The following is a 22,082-nucleotide window of genomic DNA, read 5'->3' on the forward strand; positions in this document are numbered from 1 at the left end:
CGCGCGCGCTCCACGCACACACACACACACACACCCACACACACACAGGAGAGAGGGAGGCAGAGAGAAAATATGGATAATATCTAATTCATTAAAAACCATAACGGCAATGGAATGCCAAGATAGAGATGGAATAATTCTTGCAGAGAAAGATGTGACTAACATCGCTCACTATGCAAAAGAAATCAATTAGGCTTTGAAGAAAACACTACAATATATTCTATACCAGAGAGAAGATCGTACGGAAACAAGTAAAATGAGATCAGAAAACTCTTCCACCTTCTATTCTTGACTGGAGGAGGACCACACAAAAGGCTGTGAAGAATCGGAAAGTGTCAAAGGAGAGAAAGAACACTTGATAAAAATTTGAACAAACAAATACCATATCTTAATTTATCAGCTTCAACATCTCCATACCTTAATTTTCTGCCTTTTATGACTGCCTTTAATTGTGTAGCTATTGTCGTTTGTGTTCATGACTAATATTCCATAGCCTAACTTCTGTGCTTCTTTAATGAACGGGATTTGTGTTCCCCAATCCAAATTCTCATTGATTATCAACCTGAAATTTGAAAATAAGTTTCAAAAACATTTTATGTGATGGGAGAAAATAGTAAAGTGAAAGCTAAAATGTAAAAAAATACAAAATGTAGTCACAGCAATATATCATTCTCCATCCCTGATAAGGACTTTGTAAAAGCAGCATGGTCAGAAGTGATTTCACACTAAACCAAAAGCTGTCTTTCCTGGAGTGGGTTAGAAAGCATTTTCCAATGCAAATTAAAAAACACACACACACAGTTACCATGCACATATTCTGCCAAAAATACAAGTATAATCTATCATGTACGTTTTGTATGTACTAACAAACAAGATGTGTTATGTAACTCCACCGCTCAAGATATGTAACATGGTCGGGAAATTTCGTTTAGAACTTAGGCATTGCTATATATATCGTATAAGAATTGCAATGTCCTTCTGTTAGTTCTACCACAGGTAGAAGGATGATTACTTATTGTATTCTAAGATCATATGTTTTGTACTGTATCGATTATATGTACGAATGCTTGCAGTGTTTCTTTCTCATCTCTTGATACAGAGGAGGATTATCTTTAATTTTCGACTTACATCTAAGATATTCTGACAATAAGAATAATATACCAAATTAACAGCTCATCTCCTACCATTTCAAGTAAATATCATGAGTAAATTGTGATAGTAATATATAACTGCCATCAACATAAAAAGAACATGTACCAACTAAGCCCTTGTAATATCAAAATACGGAAACACAAAGCACGGAAACATGAAGTAATTGAGAATAGCACTGGGAAGAGGTGTAAGATATCTATCATAACCAGTTTATAACCGAACAATACAGAAGACACAACTAGAAAGAAAACATCCAAGGTGAATGACATCATTGTTCAACAAACCTTCACTGTGAAAAGAAAAAATCCTAGAGCTACCCAAGAAACAAGGCTAAAACTGCAAAAGCCTCTAAATATTCTACAATACGTACAGGCAATGCACAGACAAAAAGAGAACATTCTTCAAGGACATAAAAAACAGACAACAGATTATAACCTACCTTCGAGCCCACTGCCCAGCGCGAACAACTCCACTTCCATGGATAAGGACTAATAATCTATCAGCATTCTCAAGAGCATCCTCTGATAAAAAGATAAATGTGCTGGGTTCATTCTTAGAGGCGCCAACTGGAATGGGGCTCCTTTTGAGGTTGCATTCTGACTCCAAAAGTTTGTAAACTTCTTCTGTTATAACCTGCAGAAACAATTACAGATTATTTTATTTATTGCCATTGCCTTTCTTACTTTCTTCAAATATACAAATCACAAGCAACACATGTAAACCTGGACTTGAGACTTGTTTCTTAATCAACCGTGTATGAAATTTATCATCAATCAGTTTAGTAACAAAAAGTTGCCAATTAAAGATAAAGTCTCTACCAACCATTAAAATATTTGCAAATCCAAAAATTGCCAATATCACTCCATACGTCAGATGAAGCGGTTGTGTTACGAGAAACTATCAGGCAGTGCTAGTATTCCAAAATTTAAATTTCTTTTGTTATAAACTTCTTTTTAGAAACTGATCATCAATAAACTTAACATCAATATAAAAAAAAAGTTAAAAAAAGAAAAATTTTGGAAAAAAGAAACTACATTACCTCTCCTAGTGCTTCATAATGCTTTTGATTGTAGGCGTGATCATCTTCTCGTACAACAAACACAAATGGTTCCCCTGTCTTTATATTCTTCAACTTTCCGTCTGCAATAATTTAAAAAATATATGAAGAATACAAATGTCTTTAACCAGTTTCCTATGGACTGAGAAATATTTTGGCAGAAAGAAAAGTTCACATTTAAGTGGATAACAGTTTTTATCACAGTATTCAGTACAAAACATATCATATAACAGCAAAATGCATTAGAACATTTTGCTACAGGAGGAAATAAACATAAGGGAGTAATATGAAAAAATATTTTGCAATTTAATTTCTATGTTAACAAACTGCATTACAAGACATTCTATAATAAAAGAATGCAAGATCTAAAAACATCTTTTCTAAACTTGGAAGAATACACTCAAAATGCGATTTAAGAAAATTAATACAACTAAACTCTGTACACCTAATGCAGGCAGTATCAATATACTCTTTTCTGTGTAGACGAATGATGACTACCGGTACTGCTCTCCATGTGTAGGCTTTATGCCGTCCATCCTAAGACCAGCATCTCACCACTGATCCCAATACTATATTCGTAAATATCCAGAAAGAATCTATCTTCAACAAAGCTTTGGGAGGTCTCTACCTTTATAAATACCCTAAATGAGGCTACCTTCATCCAAGCTTTGGAAGGTTTCTATTTAAGTATCCAGAAAAATAGCACTACCTTTGGCCTAGCTTTGGAAGGGACCTGTATCACTAAGGTCTCCTAGAGCAAACTTCGGATGGCCCTATATAAGCATCCAGAACGAAGGCACCTTGGTCCAAGATTAAGGAGTCGTCTCCCCTACATCAGCGTGTATCGAGAATGAAGGTACCATGGCCAAATATTTCGCACTCTATCAAAGTACCCAGAGGGAAGGTATCCTGGCCCAAGCTCTGGAAGGAACCTTTTTAAGAGGGCCCTCTATAAGTATTATCCTGAATAAAGGTGTCATAACCCAAAATTTGGAAGTCCAATAGAGTATCCAGAATAAAAGTACCTCATCGCAGGCTACGGAGGGTCCTTCCATAAGTATTTAGAATAAAGGTAACTTAGGCCAAAGCCTGGGATGTCCCTTTAAAACGATCCATTTTGTGAGTACAAAGGTACCTTGGTCCAGGCTCTGAAAAGTCCCTCTATAAGGAACTAGAATAAAGGAATCTTGTTCCAAAGTTTGGAGGCCCCTGTATATGACACCAAAAAGAAGGTACCTTGGCTCAAGCTTTGGAAGGCCCCCTGTACAAGTACTTAAAATAAAGGTACCCTTGCCAAAGTTTTGCAAAGCCTCTATTCAAGAATCCAGCTGAAGGCGACTTTTCCTTGGCTTTGCAAGGCTCCGGTGTAAGCACTAGAAAGAAAGTACCTGAATTTGGAAGTCCCATCTGTAAGTATCCAGAATGAAGGTACATTGCACCAAGCTTTGGAGGGTCCCTAAATAAGCATCCAGCATGAAGGAAGGTACCTTAGGCCTACCTTTGGAGGGCTCATATAAAGTTTTCGTCCTGAAGGTACCTCAGCCCAGTCTTTGTAAAGGCCCTATTACTGAACAAGTATCCAGAAGAAAGGTGCCCTATCCTAACTCTGGAAGTCACTTTATAGGTATCAAGAATGAAAGCACCTTGGTCCAATCTTCAGAAGGTCCCTCTTTAAATATTCAGAATTAATATACCCAGCTGGAAGTTTTGGAAGGCCCATATTTAAGCTTGCAGAATGAAGAAGCCTTAGCTAAATTATTGGAAAGTTCCTGTAAAAGTATCCACAAAGAAGCCTGTTCCAGGGTTTGGAAGGTACCATATTTAAATATCTTCAACAAAAGTACCTTGGTCCAAGCTCTGGAATGAAGGTAACCTGGTCCATGATTTGGAAAGTTCCATTATTAGTACCCAGGATAAAGGGACTTTGGAGGGGCCTTGTACATATACAGAATAATGGAACCTCGGTTGAAGCTATAAATTTAGAGAATGAAAGTGCCTTGCCAAGCTTTGGAAGGTCCCTATATAAATAATCATACTGAAAATATGGTCCAAGCTTTCACCAACACCTTTATTAGTATCCAGAACCAAGGTACTGTGGTCCAAGCTCTTGAAGGTCCTTATATAATAAACATATACAATGATCTTGACCCAAGCTTTGGAAGCCCTATAAATTACCCAGTTTAGGAAAGTCCCTATGTAAATATCAAAAGAGAAGATTCTTTGATCTAAGCTTTGGAAGGCCCTTTCAAGATTTATTAGATCCCCATAACAGTATCCAAAATAAAAGTTCCTTGGTCCAGACTTTGGATAGCCCCTATATAGGAACCCAGATTGAAGGTACCTTGGTCCATGCTAAGGAAAGCCCCTATACACTGTAATTAGTTACAATTAATGCACCCAACTCCAAACTTATGAAGGTACCTGCATAAGTATCAAGAATAATGGTACCTCAGTCCAAGCTTTTGAAATCCCTTCTCCACACAACATGAAGGTAATCTGCCCAAAACCTTGTAGGCTCCATTTATAAGTAACCACAATGAAAGTACCTTTGCCCAAGCTTTGAAAAATCCTTCTATAAGTATGCTCAGGAAAGCATATCTTCCATGCTGTCCTGAGCCAGTACATGTTTCAAGAATGCAGATACCTTGGTACAAGCTTTGGTAGGCCCTGAATAAGTAACCAGGGCTAATGTACCCAGCTCCAAGCTTTGGAAGGCCCCTTTGTAAGTACCCAGAATGAAGATACCTTTGCCAAAGTTTTAGAAGTCCTATATAAAGATCCATAATGAAGGTAACTTGGTCCAAGCCTTGGAAGGCTTCTCTGTAAATATCCTAAATGAAAGAACCTTGGTCCAAGGTTTGGAATACTCATATACGTATTATCATGAGTATCCATTTTGTATCCTCTTTCTTTTTCTATTCTTCAGCCAAACGTAAATTTCAAAAAATAGTTTTGGTCCAGTAAAGAAAAAATTCATAATATGAAGAAGGAAGTGAGTTGCAGAGTAACCAATTTTGCTATTCAAATCTAGTCAAGAATTCCCTTCCATATAGCTATCGGATAAGGATTCCCTTGAGAGTAATTTTGACTTAGCAGTTCTTTCCCCTTTGTATTACTATAACAAACATGGACAAAAACCCTTTTAATGGCTTCTCCCTGGGATTAGTTACTGGATGACAAATGAGCTGTCATACCCCGTCAGAGTGGGCTGCTGACCGATGTCAAGACTTCCAAGACAGGGTCACTCACACCTAAAGAACCTGCACCTCTTTTCCTATTGTAATATGGTTCCAGTTCAATTTTGCAAACAGCTTTTAAAGTAAGAAGTTCCTGTCAAGGCACTAAAAAGTCACACATCTCATGGGAGGGGGTCTCTTGTTTGTCCCTAACTTTCTACCTGACTTCACTTTCCTTTTTACCTGACCCGACCCTTAGCATTGTTGTTGGACCCTCGAGTTCCCAACTCTGCCTCCTCGCACCTGCATATCCCTTGACCTCTCTCGAACCACCTGCACTTGTATTGTTCTCTCTATTTTTTAACTTTCCTGCCGTCGTTCAAATGTCTTTTCAGATTACTGTAGGCGACTCGCGGCAAGGATAAAAGAAGTCAAGACAAACTGCCTCTGAGTGAACTTGGACTTGGGTTTTGAGAACAATATCTAGTTTGGACAGGATGACACCGATTCAAAATACTTGGGTATAAATACGGCCTTGATAGGCCCCCCAAATCACATTTGTTCGTGACAAGAAAGGTACAACAGACTGCCCTAGCCTAGAGGTATCACTCTGATAATGATAATGTGCTTGCGACAGTTGACTCTGCTCTTCGACTCCAACTCTGTCACAGTACCCAATACTCAGAAGCGGTCCAGTGCCTGACAACTCTGCCTACTGCTCTCCTTGAAACATCGTCTTGACCCTGAAAAGGCTATAAATGAAGAACTGTATTGAGATTCTACCACTGAGTCTGACTGACGAACCCCTGGCTTGGTTTGTGACTGATGAAGAACTGTCCATATAAGGTAACTGAAATTGAACATTTGTTCTGTCAGCTCTTCACTCCTGTTCCTAGCACTCATTCTTATTTTCAGATGTTTTCTCACTTCATTCCCATTCCTAAATTCCTGTCTCCCTATGAGATTAGTGTGTATTTTGTGTGACATAACTGTAACATTGATAGAATTTTGCCACTTTAAAAGAATATTTAAGTTTAAAAGTTTTATATAATATAAAAGAATTAATCTTCCATAGAAGACCTACATTTTGCTGTGTAACTGTTGCTTGTACAATTATGGTATTTCATGCAGGAAGACTTTGCAGATTCGTGCAGACTGCCCCATTGTGTGCCTGCCCTGTAGATCAACAGTGCCATTCACTCAACTCTGCCAGTCCCAATATCAGGGAATCATATCTCTGTATGCCAGTGAATTACAAGCTCGCTTACAGTGCTCCATTGCATAGTGTTAATGTGCTTTCGTCAATTTTAGTTCGTAAACCTTATTACTTAAGACCACAGTTTGATTTCTGCTTGCAATTGGTGGCACTGCGCCTTGCTATTGATTAATAGAAGTAATGTTATCAGTGCCACGGATTGAGTTACTGCTCCTGTAATTGTATATCTTCTGATCCTTTTTTTTAGAAATTATATTAATTTATGAAAAGGGTATGTGTTATATTCAGTACTTTTTTTTAGTTAATATACATTGTATCATTAATTTCTTTATAAAAAAGGAATAAATTGTGGATGATCAGACAAAGATTAAATACACATACATCACCAGCAGAGTAACTGCTAACATACTGCATGCTGACATTACTTTTAGTGAGTTTACCTTTGCAACAAAATACTGTGCAGTATTAAAAAAATGGAAAATTCATTTACAAGTAGAAGTTGAACAATCTTTCAAAATAGAAATAACTTTGCATAAGCAATCAACTAGATAGTAAAAATTACTCAGATACCATCATCTTTTCCTGTGACTAGCTTGTCCATCCCTCAGCAGGGTTTTCAACCTATTCAAAATAATCTAAAGAATATTTAGCAGCAATTCAGTTACTACATCCTCTAATCAACTTTTTTGGCATTTTTACAACAACCCAATTTTTCCAATCTCACGATCTCTACTTGACCCCCAAAATCTGATGGAGTGTGGCAGTTCAAAGGTTTAACTGTAACTACAGTTGTCCTCACCCCCAACATTTAAAAACACAAGTGGAAGAGTCATAAATCAAATTATCATTATTCACCATAATAAAAACAAAACAAGAAAGGCACACGGCAGACAAAAATATAAGAAAAGGGACTCAAGTGCAAAGTATTTAAGAAAAATATTAGCATTAATTAGCAGAATACCATCCAAAACTGGGAGTGACAAAGACATGTCTGCTCTGGTGAAGACACTGTTGGTTTCTACATGTGTGCCTGGCTCGTGAAATGATGAGATTTGTCTTAAGTAAACACCATTATAATCATTACCTTTAAACTCATAGCCAAATCCTGCCAAGTCCGCAGGAAATTCATCATCCATTTCAGACGCCATTTCTCACTCTACTCTGTAAAAAAGAAGATAGTTACAGTCAAAATGTTATTCTATCAGTAATATTCATTTAGTGAAGAGATAACAAGGTTCAATCATTGCTAATCTTCAATAACCTTATCCCTCTGAGGCCAAGCAGATCGATTTAATATCTCCTTCGCTTATGAATTGTTAACAGTAACCTTGCAGTGCATATATGAATATGATTATCATGCACATTTTACGATAACTGACATGAAATATAATTTTCAACATCCATAGCGCTATATTACATACATCATTCTCAAAGGTACGACATTCTACAATTAAGACAAAAACTAAGAAGTGTGTTTCATTGGATCTTAACTGAGCTGATGACATACATAACAAGCATGGATTTAGAAACGGAAGATGGTGAATGGAGCATGTTTTTGTATTAACACAGGCATGTTAGAAGTTGGAAAATAGAGGGGAAAACTTTGTTGGTATACATGGACATAAAAAATCCTGATTCTCCTACGTGACAGACTTTTGCATTCACTCACCCTCCTTTTCATTCACACTTAAGGTTTTTTACTTAATACCACATTTCGATATAACTCCTTGACTGTAAATTTTTCAGTTGCATTTATTATTATTATTATTATATTATTATTATTATTATTATTATTATTATTATTATTATTATTATTAGGAAGGAGGCCTTCTCTGAGGGCAGTAGCATTGAATATTATAGCTGTTTCAACGGCATTTAATTTATATAGAATCTTCTCAATACTTCTCGTTATCATTTTCTCATCAGCATGTAGCTCTGGTGTATCAGGTTTCCTGAGGACATACAAAGATTTCAGTTGTAGGTTTTGTGAGGTGTGGACAAAGAGGCAGGTAGTAGTTTACTGACTTTATTACAGGTAAGGGAAAATTCAGATATACAGCATGAAGGCGGAAATGTGGTTACCGACCCGCGAGAGAATAAAAGTGGGTCGGCGAGACCCGATTTGTGTTTCTTGAGAGACATATAATACAAAATACAAAAGTACATAAAATATGATTTCCAACAGGATTATATACATTGGCCGGAAAGGAAGCCCGCTGAACGCTCTCGCGGAGGAAAGTAAGAACAACGCAAATGTTGAACTACATACAGAGAAAATTGTGAATAAGCGTTGTCCTTACAAATACTCCCCCCCTAAGACAATAATTAGGCATAATTGTTGGCTGATTTCTTTGTACCGACCGTTACTCGCGGAAGCGAGCGGGCCGGCGGAGGCGCCCTCGGGTGCGCGAAATCAGCTGCTGTGGTAAATCCTCGGGGATTTCTGGGGACGGGATCCCTCCCCTGAGGTGACCCTCAGGGGGTTCGACCGTCTTCCGAGGGAAACCGCGGCTACGACTGGGAGGTTTGGCGATCGATGGATCCGCTTCTTTCCGAGGAAGATTGAAGCGCCCTATGGAATCCACGTTGGCGGACTCTTCATCCATAAGGAAGGCTGGTTTCAGGCGATCAATTGTGACCCAGTCCTCGCAACCATTTATGGATATGAGGTACGCCTTGTCGGTAGGGTCTCGTTGGCGGCGGGTGGCGGCCATCGTCCTTGATGAAGACGTGTTTGCATGATGATAAGGCCTTCGGGAGGAAGTGTTTAGTCTTGTGGGAGAAGGTTTTGATACAGGGCGTGAATCGCCCGGTGGATTCCCGAAGTCTGGCGATGGAGACGTCCGCGTCGTTAGCATTGGTCGGGAAGAACTCGCCAGGGACTGTCAGTGGTTCCCGTATACCTTCTCCGCGGATGATGCCTCGCCGTTCGCCTGCGGGGCGGTCCTGAGGCCGAGGAGGACCTATGGTAGCTGGCTCTTCCAATCTTCACCGGTGCAGCGTGCCATTAGGGAAGCCTTGAGCAATCAGTGGACTCTCTCCACCATGCCGTTAGCTGCCGGGTTGTAGGCGGTGGTGGCGTGTAGCGATGTCCCCATTAGGCGGGCCAGGGCGGTCCACAACTCCGACAGGAAAACGGGTCCACGGTCCGTCATGATCTCGTCTGGCACTCCGAATCGACTGATCCAGCTGGCGAGAAGGGCTTCGGCTTTGGTGGTTGCCTCCGACATCGGCGTTGCCTCAGGCCATCTGGTTGAGCGATCGATTATCGTCAGGAGGTATCTGGCGCCTTCCGATGGGGGCAGGGGGCCCACGACGTCTATGTGAATGTGGCCGAATCTTCGTTTCGGCTGCAAGAATTCCCCCACGCCTGATTCTGTGTGCCGACTGACTTTACTAGTTTGGCAAGGCACGCAGGTCCTGGCCCACTCGAGGGAGTCCTTCCGAATTCCGTGCCAGACGAACTTCTCCATCAGGAGGCACATCGTCGTCCGGCCTGAGGGGTGCGAGAGTCCATGTATGATGTCGAATACGGCTTTCCTTCGGGAGGCTGGGATCAGCGGGCGCAGGTGGCCCGTCCTGATGTCGCAGAGGAGCATCGTGCCCGCATGTCCGAAGGGCACGTCTTCCCACCTGAGGGCGGTGATAGCTGTGCGATATGCGGCGGTCTCCGGGTCGGCGGCCTGTTCTCAGGCGAGGTCTTCGTAGTCGATCCCGAGGTGCACAGCGTTGATTTCTATCCTCGAAAGGGCGTCCGCCACAGGGTTCTTCTTGCCGGGCACGTACTGGATGGTGCAGCCAAACTCCGCAATGGCTGCCAGGTGCCTCTGCTGTCTAGCTGACCAGGCATCGCCCGCCTTGTTGAAGGCGTGCACCAATGGACGGTGGTCTGTCCTGATCGTGAAAGGGGCGCCCTCGAGGAGGTAGCGGAAGTGGCGCACTGCTTGGTACACCGCCAGGAGCTCGCGGTCGAACGTGCTGTATCTCGTCTCTGCGGGTGACAGTTTTTTACTGTAGAAGGCGAGTGGCTGGGGCCCGCCCTGGACCATCTGCTCGAGGACAGCCCCACAGGCGACGTTGCTGGCGTCAATGGTGAGGCGTAAGGGTGCAGTAGGGTCTAGGTGGCATAAGGTCGCGGCTCTGGCGAGGGCCCTCTTCGTCTCGTTGAAGGCCTGCTCTTGTTCAGCTTCCCACGTCAGGTTCTATGGTTTCCCCTTCAGGACCTGCGTTAGAGGGGACATGGTGCGGGCGGCGTCGGAGATGAACCGGCAGTAGTAGTTGACCATCCCGATGAACTCCTGCAGGGACTTGACCATGGTTGGGGTTGGGAACTTCTGCACCGCGCCTACCTTCGAGGCCATGGGCCGCACACCTACCGTGGAGATCTCGTGGCCGAGGAAGTCCAACCTCTCGGCACCAAAGGTGCATTTGTCGAATTGGACGACCAGCCCGTTTTCCTGCAGGCGCTTCAGGACCACTCGGACATGGTGTAGGTGCTCCTCCGGGGACCTGGAAAAAATAAAGATATCGTCGACGTAGCAGACGCAGAAAGGCAGGTCCCCCAGGATGCTGTCCATCAGGCGCTGGAAGGTGGCCCCTGCGTTTCTCAGGCCAAAGGTGGAGTAATGGAAGACGTAGGAGCCAAAAGGCGTGATGATGGCGGTCTTGGGGACATCCTCGGGGTGCACTGGAACCTGAAAATAAGATTTTAAGAGGTCCATTTTCGTGAAGACTTCTGCTCCATGGAGGGCCCCGGTCAAATCCTGCATGTTTGGCAAGGGGTAGTGGTCGGGGATCGTAGCGAGGTTGAGTCTCCTGTAGTCTCCGCAGGGCCTCCAGGTGCCGTCAGGTTTCTGTACCATGTGTAAGGGCGAAGCCCAAGGGCTTGACGCTTTCTTGCAGATGCCCATTCGTTCCATTTCCGAGAACGCCCGCTTTGCAAACAAAAGCACACAAACAGCATACACAAACAAAAAAAGGAAAAATCCCACCAGGAGAGAAGCGAAGAAAATCCAGCAAGACAGTTGGGCAGAGAGCGAAGCGTAGCGTGCTCACTCGACGGCAGCCGAAACCAAATTGAACACTCATCCCCAGTCTTCGCATAACCAATGACCGGATGGTAGTTAATTACCATGCTGCCTTGTTTGAAAATTCAGAGGCTGCCTCCAGGCTTCACCTTAAGTAATTCCTATTGTAAAGGATCGACGGTTTGTATACCGTGTAGGAACAAAAATGTGTGCGTGGGTGAGAAATTATGCTCGCTGTCCGATACAATGCTCGTACATATATTGATCTGCTCGTAAACAAAATTGCTCGTAGACCGAGGTATTACTACTGTAAATTATGTTGAGCAATGATGAAAAGGATAAGAAAAATGGAGACCATAGCCAATAAAAATGAATAACGGGAATAATCAAATAAAGCAGATTAATATAGATATGGTGGATTTAAATATTAAATCTCACTACGTATCCGAGAGAGTATGCTGTTGAAGATAGACCTAGGCTAATCAGGTGTCAAAATCAGAAGTCAAATTTACAGCTAATAAATGTGGCATGCAAATTATTTTATTGATGATCAATGGACAAAATTAGTTGAATCACACTTTGCTCCAACTTAATGTCTTAATTATTGGCTGTAGGTGCGAACTGACGGTATCCCAGTACCGTACGATACGTTGGGTCATGACTCGAGCGGCAGCAAAGCCAACTTCCAAATGCTTATGCTGTTGCTGCCACAAAGCCTTAGTTGAGAATAAAATTAGAATTTGTGGACTCATGGTTATATATTTTCCTTATTTTGCAAATTAACTACATATCTTTGATAAGTTAAATAAAAATACTCGATTCTAATTTAATTAATTTCAAGTATAACATCTTTGAAAGGAAATATTAATCATAGATAATAAGCAAATAATCTGGCACCTGCATATGGCAATATTTCCATAACGAACGATGATTAAGAAACTACGCCAATTGCTTGTAGGCTGACTGTACATATTCATATATACATATGTACAGTAAGTTCCAAAACTGAAGCGACAAATGTCAGAGAATTTCGTTCGAAATTCACTAACTGGCAACTACAACTCATAGCTGAAAAATATTTTTTTTTTCTACATTGAAAGCTCTATCAAGCAAAATAAAGCTAACATATGATGCACAAATATTAAATCTATGATATTTATAACAATCATAAGAAAAAATTACGGTAATAGTAATTATTTCAAAGTATAGCAATTACTTCAAACTATAGAAACGAAACAATTTAAAATTCTCGTTCAACACAGGATTACCAACATTACCAATGTATATTTCGAGCAATATGGAAACAAATATTTAATATTATAGTGTATTATCAATTATTTTAGCGAAGATACATAAAACCATGCAAGTATCAATAGAATGTGAAGGGAAAATCTCTGCGACATTAAACGTAATCAACCATGAATGCACCTAGATTCAATTAGAAGTTAGGTGTGGTTGATAGTTCTGATTCTTGCTTCTAGGACTGAGCATAAAACACCATCTTCGAGAAAGGTTCTAACCTCTGCTACTACCTTCAGGTGACTAGGCCTAGTTCCGGGCATTGTAAGGCTTACAATGCAGGGCCACTGTCTGTTATTTAGGCAAAGATAGAACCTTCAGGACCGACACCAGGACCTGTCCTTGCACCTGGGAAACAGACTCGCTATATAAAAAATAAGAAAGTCGGTCGCAAGCAACCAGAACACCCGTAAAATCACCATCTGGTTAAGTAGGGAGACGACAGACCCCAACCACCCCTTTCCCCCCCCCCCCCCCCACCTACCTCTACCTCTACCCACAATACTAACTCCACCTTTTTTCACTTCAACCTATCACCTCAAATCTTCGAATCATATCCCAACCGTGAAATTTAAGACAATTTGCGTAAGTGGGCGTATCATAAGGGAGTGATATCACCCAAATTCATATTTCCACTGACAACCAGTAATCAGTTCGATCCAGTCAAGTATTATTGCATAACAGAAATTTATGAGTTTTTTGGGGATATATATATATATATATATATATATTATATATATATATATATATGTGTGTGTGTGTGTGTGTGTGTGTGTGTGTGTGTGTGTGTGTGTGTGTGTGTATAAAAGAAGCACCCGAGCATGACCAATAGGCCTAGTGCTCGATTCTTAAAACAGGCCTCTGGTTATTCCTGATAGATAAAAACGTCCTGAGAGAGAGAGAGAGAGAGAGAGAGAGAGAGAGAGAGAGAGAGAGAGAGAGAGAGAGAGAGCGAGCATAACAGGGGATACTCGAATTAAAATAATGCTCGCCAAGCATATTCACACTCCGGATCGTATGGACAAGAATAGTCTCACTTATGCACTGAAAAAAAAAAGGTGGAAACCTACGAAAATACTTGTTTGGTGCGACCCTGAACGCAATTCCGCATGCAAAAATTTGCACAATCGAGACATTCCATGAAATTATAAACTAACAAGCTGGAAAATATATTTCCTTGATTCTTGAAATAGGCCTAACCATGTAACCAACGCTAAACGCGCACATAACTTGGATTTCGTTTTTTTTTTTTTTTTTTTTTTTTTTTTTTTTTTTTTTACACCAAATTGTCTTATTTATACTTCATATAATCAGATGCTAAACTTCTCTGTGCTTTATCAAAAGAAATCATAATAACTTTCGATATAACGCTATAAAAGTAGAAAGTTAATTTACAAATATTAGGCCAATGCTTATGCACACGGTTCCTGCTGCCACTCTATGGTGAACACTTCATATCACACTTTGGAAGCCGCAGATGTTTCTTTGGGGAAATTCTTTTTTTTTCTATTAATAAACAATTACTGAACTAACATTGATCATTCACTGGGGAAATACTTTGAGCGCTTATACAGTTAATCACTGATACGTATTATCAGATAAATAGGATGCCAATAATTGGAATAAAATATACTAACTGGTAACCCCATGAGTTTCTATAGAAGTACGATCAATTCTGAGATTTGTCGCTTCACTTCTGGAACTTACTGTACATATTTACATATGTAGATAAGCATATATTTATATGTACTGTCGGCCAAAAAACTCTTGGGAGAGTTTCATAATGTTTCGTTCACCTGCCTGACGCACGATTCATGCCTTATTCATCTATTTTTCTTTTCAAAGATGGAAGAAATCATATGTAATGACGTTAAAAACAGTCACTGATATCTTTAGAACATTATGTTATGTTATTGTGTAAAACTATTTTCCATATAGCAAAATTGACATGAACGGAACGAAGTGATAAAAAACGTCATATCACAACCATAGATATACATTACCAAATAGATAGGAGACACCTATCACTATAATAGTAGTATCGCATAAACATAGTACTTAAATTATCATTTCAATATTAAGTTGAAGGTAGTTGAGCTTTTCCATTTGTTAAATTTTACAGAAAACATTGAAATCTCACAAAATGCTATCAAATTTAAAAGCAAAAAGAAAAAAAAATACATATCCTAACAGTGTGAACCAGGCGACCTCACTTTATTGCTTTTGATGTTATGTGCACGGGAATCTAATGTCAAAGTGTCATTTATCGGTCTAAGAAACATCCCTCGATAAGCGAGAGACAATTATTGCACTGCATTCGGTGCAAGTTCCTGTTGGCGAGATATCAAGAAAGCTTAATAAACCGGAGAGAATCATACATAGAAAAATCAAATTGTTTAAAGAACGCAAAATTTAGAACATGGGCCTAGAGGTGGAACACCTCGAAGCACCACAAGAGAGCAAGACAATACAGTAATGTAAATATTGCTGAGCAACAGCCATTTGTTAATTTTAAATTCTAGTGCCTCGTCACGACATTGCTGAACCAGGAATCATGACTAGCTCTACGCTTATAACTGGTGTCTGATGAATACTTTAGATGGAAAGGAAGGGGTTTTTAAATCTACACTTGAAATCTTTGATAGTTGTCTAATGAATAAGCAAACTTATCTTTGATGGATGAAAATTCAATTAGGCTTACTCTTTTTTCGTTTTGTTTTTTATCAGTGGCCAGTGCATACCACGGATAGGGAGGGAAACAGTTTCAATGATGCATGCATTTCTTTTTTTTCTTCAAAACCTAAAGAATACATTTTATTGGGAGATACTTTATTAACATAGTAAGCCTAATCCTTCCATCATTCCTATACGCCACCTCCGCTCTCTCTCCATCTCGGGTTACTCGATCCGACGAACTCGTATCGGGTGAAAACATCACTAATGATAACGGTTATTTTAAAATTCCCCGCACCGACAACGGACGCCTTAAAATGGATGTTTATAAGATATTTTCTGTTCAAAGAAACTTTATCTTTCATTGCCCAAAATATGTGCACACACTCGTGTTACACCCTGTAGCCGTCAAAGAGCAACCCTTGATTAAAGCAGTAAGTTTTACTTGGAAAAAAAAAAAAAAACATTTGAAATAGACTTAAACGAGAACGTCACCTTTCATATTTCTTATCCTTTCAGCTACTTATAATATGCTTATGGTAGTAGGTCTAGGCATACATGTGAAACTAATTTGAATTAATTTATATTTTGATCAACCTAAGAAAGTTTTAATGAAAGTAAGCCTTTCTTAATGTATTCGTCAGTTTTGACTCCCACAGCTTTCCAACGTTTCCAAATGAAACAGGATGATATGCAAGGAATTCGATAAAAAATAAGACTGAATAAGGTCTGAGTTAATTATGTTAAGCAATTATTAAAAGGATAAGAAGAAAGGCGAACATGGCTCATAAAACAAGAATAACGGGAATATATATATATATATATATATATATATATATATATATATATATATATATATATAGTCGATTTAAATATTCATTAATATTACGTATCCGATAGAGTATGCAGCTGAAAATAGACCTAGGCTAATCATGTGGGAAACTCAGAAGTTCAATTTAGGCCCACTAAATGTGTCATGCAAATTATTTTATCGATCAAAGGACAAAATTAGTTTAATTAAACATCGTTTTCAAGGAATGTTAACGCCTTGATGTATTTTTCGGCTGAAGGAGACGAAATGACAACACCCCAGTGCAGTACGATACGTTGAGTCAAGACTCTAGCGACAGCAAAGCCAACTTCAAAATCCTTCGGTATGCTGTCACACGAAGCTAGAGTTGAGAATAAAATTAGAAATCGTGGACAAATCGGTATATATTTTCTTTACTTTGCAAAATAAGTATCTATAACACATTGAATAAGTCTACTCAATTCTAATGTAATTCATTTCAAGTATATCACCTTTGAAAGGAAAAGTTTTTTATTGTTAAGGAAATAATCTGGCACCTGCATATGGCAATATTTCCATAACGAACAATGAATTAAGAAACTAAGCCAATTCTTCGTTGAACGTCTATACATATGCACCTATACATGTGTACATATGTATATGTACACATATGCAAATGTGTGTGTGACACTCCTTTTCCTAAAAACTTTCTCATCCATCTCTCTTTCTTTCTCTTATCTCTCCTCGAGTGCATCATAACTGCCAAGCAAAATACGGAGGTTACTGCACCAACAGGCATTCTGACGACAACTGAGGTCTGGACAGGAAACCTTGCAAACAGTTTCTAAACTGTTTGCAAACTCTTTACAAGCAGTTTCCAAGAAACTGTTTGTAACTTGTTTCCAAACAATGTTTCTTATTGTAGACAGGCCTTGAGGATAAATCTTCCAGCACTAGCTGGAAACCAGTTAAAAACAATAAAAATAGTAAATGCAAAAGCAAACGTCCGCAGCGTTCCGCTCTCAAAGCGGTAAAAAGAAAAACTAAATGCATCACTATAAAAAAAAAAAAAATGTTTTTTTCATCTGTCCATCCGCCTGTGGTGTTTTTGTATGGTAACACCGTCCCGGGCTTTAGATAGTTACGCTATGTGTAAGTTTTAGGTAAATAAAAGGATATCTAGGTGTACATTTGCAACTGAAAAGTGTTTTAATAATTTACTGTATGCGAATTACACCGTTAATATTCGAAATAGGATATCATTATTATTGTTGAATGTAAGCTGAATGTAACTATCTAAAGCCCGGGACGCAGTGTTACCATACAAAAACACCACAGGCGGATGGACAGATGGAAAAAAACAGAGTATAGATTCGAGCGTGGTCTCTGACTCACTTCCACCTCAGCTACATATCGGATGTCAAGCGCTACGGATCACTTGCATTTATAATTTTTTATTCTTTTAACTAGTTTCCAGCTGGCGCCAGAAGATTTATCCTAACATTAAGATTGAAGGCTTGTTCCACGTATTAACAAACTACAGTTGTAAGAAATTCATCACCCACTGTCCATGAATAAATAGAATTCCCATTGGGGACTGAAGATGAGAAAAAATTTAATCAATGCAAAAAGTAATGGTGCTTGTTATATACCAAGTTTAGACCATAATCTTTTGTGCTTAAAGAAAACTCACTATCCAATCAACGACACTAGTCAGTCTGTCTCACATTGGAAAGGTTTTAGAATAATTCTTTGGTTATGCACAAACACTTTCAACCTGAATGGACAGTAGGTTAACCCTTAAGAGCTGGGCTATAAAACTAAAATATCAATATGCAGCAGCCCGGGCTGGGGAAATTGGAGGTCGCCCAATTTAAGAAAAAACACATGAATGGAAAATGCACTGGCTATAAGAAAAAAAAATATAACAAAGTTTTCTTACCTTCTACTAAAAGTTGAAAATTACTATTTACAACTCCTTGTGATGCCTCTTTTACAAGACAATTGTAATTTTACCAAGTTACTGTGATACCTAATTCTTAAGCGATTCGAGTTGTGCGAATTCACAATAGAACGAACTTTTCATTGGAACCTACCATAATCATGTAATTCACAGACATTATTTTCGAATCTTCAAGACTCACTGCAAGTGTTTAATTTTTTATGTAATTTATAATTTTTCAAACTTTATGTGTAAATTAAACAACATTAAAGAACAAAAATAAAAACTCTTTCTCTCTCTCTCTTTTACTGAGATGTGAATATTTTTAAGGTACAAATAATAATAATAATAATAATAATAATAATAATAATAATAATAATAATAAAACATCAAGAGATGAAGGACACGACCAGGAAAGAATATGTGCAGAGAAATATGATAAAAGCCATAAACACATGGGCAGTGCCAGTAATCAGATACAGCGCAGGAATAGTGGAATGGACGAAGGCAGAGCTTCGCAGCATAGACCAGAAAACGAGCAAACATGACAATATACTAACCCAAGAGCAAATACGGACAGACTATACATAACACGAAAGGAAGGAGGGAGGGGACTACTAAGCATAGGGGACTGCGTCAACATCGAGAACAGAGCACTGGGGCAATATATGAAGACCAGTGAAGACGAGTGGCTCAAGAGTGCATGGGAAGAAGGACTGATAAGTAGACGAAGACCCAGAAATATAAAGAGACAGGAGAAAGACAAGCAGAACAAGGGAATGGCATAACAAACCAATGCACGGACAATACATGAGACAGATTAAAGAACTAGCCAGCGATGACACGTGGCAATGGCTACTGAGGGGAGAGCTCAAGAAGGAAACTGAAGGAATGATAACAGTGGCACAAGATCAGGCCCTAAGAACCAGGTATGTCCAAAGAACGATAGTTGGAAATAACATCTCTCCCATATGTAGGAAGTGCAATACGAAAAATGAAACCATAAACCACATAGCAAGCGAATGTCCGGCACTTGCACAGAACCAGTACAAAAAGAGGCATGATTCAATAGCAAACGCCCTCCACTGGAGCCTGTGCAAGAAACACCAGCTACCTTGCAGTAATAAGTGGTACGAACACCAACCTGAAGGAGTGATAGAAAACGATCAGGCAAAGATCCTCTGGGACTATGGTATCAGAACAGATAGGGTGATACATGCAAATAGACCAGACGTAACGTTGACTGACAAAATAAAAAAGAAAGTATCACTCATTGATGTCGCAATACCATGGGACACCAGAGTTGAAGAGAAAGAAAGGGAACAAATGGATAAGTATCAAGACCTGAAAATAGAAATAAGAAGGATATGGGATATGCCAGTGGAAATTGTACCCTTAATCATAGGAACACTAGGCACGATCCCAAGATCCCTGAAAAGGAATCTAGAAAAACTAGAGGCCGAAGTAGCTCCAGGACTCATGCAGAAGAGTGGGATCCTAGAAACGGCACACATAGTAAGAAAAGTGATGGACTCCTAAGGAGGCAGGATGCAACCCGGAACCCCACACTATAAATACCACCCAGTCGAATTAGAGGACTGTGATAGAGCAAAGAAAATAATAATAATAATAATATAAATGTAATTACAAAATTCGTATGTGATAGTATTTTAATGAAATAAAATAAACTTTCCATTTCACTTTTAAGTAAGGATAACTCTTCTCTATATCTCTCTTACTGAGATGAAAATTTTTTATGATACATGTATATGTTTACTATTACTACTATTTTCAAGTAATAATAATAATAACTCATTCTGGATTTCACTTGCTCAGGAGCATCTGCTCGCTCTCTCTCTCTCTCTCTCTCTCTCTCTTCTTGAAACATGTCATCCTTGAACCCAGAAGGACATCATCGGGCAGGTGTTGTGGGAATGAAATTCTTGCGGGAGTCCTACAGTATAGTATATAGTCTGTTGCACAGCAAGGGGTCCTTAGCAACATATTCTGATTGGCTACCTGGCTCAGCTGCTGATCGCCTGTCGCCAGATGCCTCAAGACCAGAGGTGGGTCCTAAGCAGATGCTGCAGAAGTTGCTCAGACCGTCGTAAGGGAAGGGCGCCTCGCCGTGCAGGATTCTGATTGGTTGGGGTAGGCGGTTGCATGACGTTACTACTTGCTGAATTGTTGCTGGCTGGTTGCTGTTGCGTGACGTTATGCCTGGTGCAGTCTGGCGTTCTTGATTTTGGGGTGTCGTGTTCGGTGGTTGTATCTGTTGTGTTATTCACATTTCCTAAAGCATACTTTTGTTTAAATCTATGATGGTTGGACATGCTAAGCAATAACGATATCCCCACTATTCTGTGATTTTTATTCAATCTTTGTATGCATTGTTAAGCACCAATATTCTTCATATAGGCTTCTCAAATATACTTGTGCACGACTATCCATTATAAAATAAGGAAACTTATCATACGTGACTGAATGAAGACTTTCCTCAGTAGAAATGCATCCTGATGAGACTCAATTTACTATAAAATACAACCTCATGCAGTTTATCTACATGCTATATTTCAGCCAGTGAAACAATTATTCTCTGAATTCTAAAATCATATAAATTCACCATATTCATTAAAATAATACTAACAACTGCTTTCTGTGTACATTATAGAAAAAAATTCAATGCAATTTTGACATCAAACTTATTGACTTCAGCTAAGTTAACACGACAAACATTAAGCGACAGAACTGTAAAAAACAACTCCGCATTTGCCAGCCTAAAGGGAGCAACAGAGCTACTGCTTCTTGTTTTCTAAATTTAAGTGTCTGGGGAATCATGAACTCAGTAAAGCATGTGGATTTGTTAAGAAACAAATAATTACTACGATACACGCAATCTAACTATTCACGGTCATTATTATTCTCATAAAGCCACCTGAAACAACAACAAAGATCCTTATAAAACACAGTACATGTACTGTTTATGACAGTGCTGCAAAATCTTCAAAATTAATAGACTGAAGGACAGAAAGGGTGTAATATAGACAAATATATCAATTACTAGACATCCCCAGACTACACTAGTATGTACAGGAAGCATAAAAATTAGGACAATTAAGTGGGAAGAAACAACAGGAAATATTATTATTATAAAGGATTAGTTTATCCAGACCTCTGAGCCTAACAACGGCTCTTCTCGGGCTGGTTTTCAGGAATTAATCTTGGGAAAAAAAACTATACTTTATTTAGGAAACCCGTTTTACTTAGGAACATGATGATCCTATTAAATACGAAATCTTTGCCTTCAGCAAGAATGCCTTTTAATGTTGAGTTTCGAAAATATAAGTTTCTTTGATGGTTCCAAAATGGACAATCAACTAATAAGTGTTGGACAGTCATTGGTGCCTGGCATGTACTACATTTCATTGGGTCTGGATGTGGATTTGACGTCAAATGACCATGTGAAAATCTAGTATGGCCTATACGTAGTCTTGTTAATAAAACTTCTTTAGCACTTTCTTTTTGAGATGATGACATCCATAAATTAAATTAACTTTTTATATTTCTCAGTTTGTTTGTAGTTGGCACTGATGTCCAATCTGTTTGCCAGTCTTGATATATTAGACCGTTTAGAGGCTTAATTGAGGTTATCCAGTCTGATACTGGGGCATGTCATCGTTGATGGAATAGTGCAAGCTAATTTGGCAGCTATATCCGCTTTTTCATTTCCTTCAATTTCCACATGTGCTG

The 22,082-nt window shown here is 39.3% G+C and overlaps 1 protein-coding gene across 1 annotated transcript in view; it reads right to left on the reverse strand.

Moving 5' to 3' along the window:
- Positions 1-22,082, reverse strand: part of LOC135210954 (cotranscriptional regulator ARB2A-like) — a 199,625-nt gene that overhangs the window by 99,669 nt on the left and 77,874 nt on the right. The window contains exons 2-5 of the mRNA XM_064243932.1: positions 7,686-7,762; positions 2,192-2,292; positions 1,592-1,785; positions 418-562 (exon numbers count right to left, since the gene is read on the reverse strand). Of these exons, the coding sequence (XP_064100002.1) occupies positions 418-562; positions 1,592-1,785; positions 2,192-2,292; positions 7,686-7,749 (504 nt within the window). The 5' untranslated portion in view covers positions 7,750-7,762. The remainder of the gene's footprint in view (positions 1-417; positions 563-1,591; positions 1,786-2,191; positions 2,293-7,685; positions 7,763-22,082) is intronic.

Source organism: Macrobrachium nipponense, chromosome 4, assembly GCF_015104395.2.
Source record: "Macrobrachium nipponense isolate FS-2020 chromosome 4, ASM1510439v2, whole genome shotgun sequence".
In the NCBI taxonomy this organism is placed as follows: domain Eukaryota; kingdom Metazoa; phylum Arthropoda; class Malacostraca; order Decapoda; family Palaemonidae; genus Macrobrachium; species Macrobrachium nipponense.